At 47.3% G+C, this 1,897-nt stretch overlaps 1 protein-coding gene across 1 annotated transcript in view; it reads left to right on the top strand.

The window, feature by feature from the left end:
* Position 1: 1 nt before the first annotated feature.
* LOC147817673 (uncharacterized) overlaps positions 2-1,897 on the top strand; it is a gene marked incomplete at its 5' end in the record, with an annotated part of 5,359 nt that continues 3,463 nt past the window's right edge. Inside the window, one exon of the mRNA XM_087169873.1 lies at positions 2-1,882. Coding sequence (XP_087025999.1) covers positions 2-1,882 — 1,881 coding nt within the window. The remainder of the gene's footprint in view (positions 1,883-1,897) is intronic.

The following is a 1,897-nucleotide window of genomic DNA, read 5'->3' as shown; positions in this document are numbered from 1 at the left end:
CAACAACTACAACTGCTCCAACTACTACTGCTACAACAACTGTCCCAACAACAACTGTCCCAACGACTTCCCCAACAACAACTCTCACAACAAGTACTCCAACAACCACAACTGTCGCAACAACAACGACTGCCCCAACAACAACTGCCACAACAACTGCTACAACAACTACCCCAGCAACAACTCCCACAACAACAAGTATTCCAACAACCACAACTGTCGCAACAACAACGACTTCCCCAACCACAACTGCCCCAACAACTACAACTGCCCCAACAACGACTACCCCAACAACAACAACGGCTACAACAACTGCTACGACAACAACTGCCCCAACAACAACTACAACTGCTACAACAACTGCTACAACAACAACTGCCCCAACAACAACTGCTACAACAACTGCCCCAACAACTACAACTGCTACAACTGCTACAACAACTGCCCCAACAACAACAACTGCTACAACAACTACCCCAACAACAACTGCTACAACAACTACCCCAACAACAACTGCTACAACAACAACTGCTACAACAATTGCCTCAACAACAACTACTACAACAACTACACCAACAACAACAACTGTCCCCACAACAACTACCCCACCAACAAGTACTCCAACAACCACAACTGTCGCAACAACAACGACTGCCCCAACAACTATAACTGCCCTAACAACTACAACTGCCCCAACAACAACTACCCCAACAACAACTGCTCCAACAACTACCCCAACAACGACTTCAACAACAACTGTCCCAACAACAACTGTCCCAATAATACTTCCCCAACAACCACAACTGTCGCAACAACGACTGCCCCAACAACAACTACAACAACTGCCCCAACAACTGCACCAACAACTACAACTGCTCCAACTACTACTGCTACAACTGTCCCAACAACAACTGTCCCAACGACTTCCCCAACAACAACTCTCACAACAAGTACTCCAACAACCACAACTGTCGCAACAACAACGACTGCCCCAACAACAACTGCCACAACAACTGCTACAACAACTACCCCAGCAACAACTCCCACAACAACCACGACTTCCCCAACCACAACTGCACCAACAACTACAACTGCCCCAACAACAACTACCCCAACAACAACTGTCGCAATAACAACGACTACCCCAACAACAACAACGGCTACAACAACTGCTACGACAACAACTGCCCCAACAACAACTACAACTGCTACAACAACTGCTACAACAACAACTGCCCCAACAACAACTATCCCAACAACAACTGCTACAACAACTGCCCCAACAACTAGAACTGCTACAACAACTGCTACAACAACTACCCCAACAACAACTGCTACAACAACTACCCCAACAACAACTGCCCAAACAACAACTGTCCCAACAACAACTGCCCCAACAACTGCACCAACAACAACAACTATCACAACAAGTACTCCAACAACCACAACTGTCGCAACAACAACGACTGCCCCAACAACTACAACTGCCCTAACAACTACAACTGCCCCAACAACAACTACCCCAACAACAACTGCTCCAACAACAACTGTCCCAACAACAACTGCCCCAACAACTACCCCAACAACAACTGCTACAACAACAACTGCTACAACAACTGCCTCAACAACAACTGCTACAACAACTGCTACGACAACAACTGCCCCAACAACAACTACCACAAAAACTACAACTGCTACAACAACTGCCCCGACAACTACAACTGCCCCAACATCAACTACCCCAACAACAACTGCCCCGACAACTACAACTGCCCCAACATCAACTACCCCAACAACAACTGCCCCAACAACCACAACTGCCGCAACAACAACGACTGCCCCAACAACACCTGCCACAACAACTGCTACAACAACTACCCCAGCAACAACTCCCACA

Source organism: Seriola lalandi, unplaced genomic scaffold, assembly GCF_002814215.2.
Source record: "Seriola lalandi dorsalis isolate HSWRI2012SDOR001 ecotype SW California unplaced genomic scaffold, Sedor1 jcf7180002054919, whole genome shotgun sequence".
Taxonomy (NCBI): domain Eukaryota; kingdom Metazoa; phylum Chordata; class Actinopteri; order Carangiformes; family Carangidae; genus Seriola; species Seriola lalandi.
Note: the sequence above shows the minus strand (reverse complement) of the source record. Positions and strands in the feature narration are given on the sequence as shown.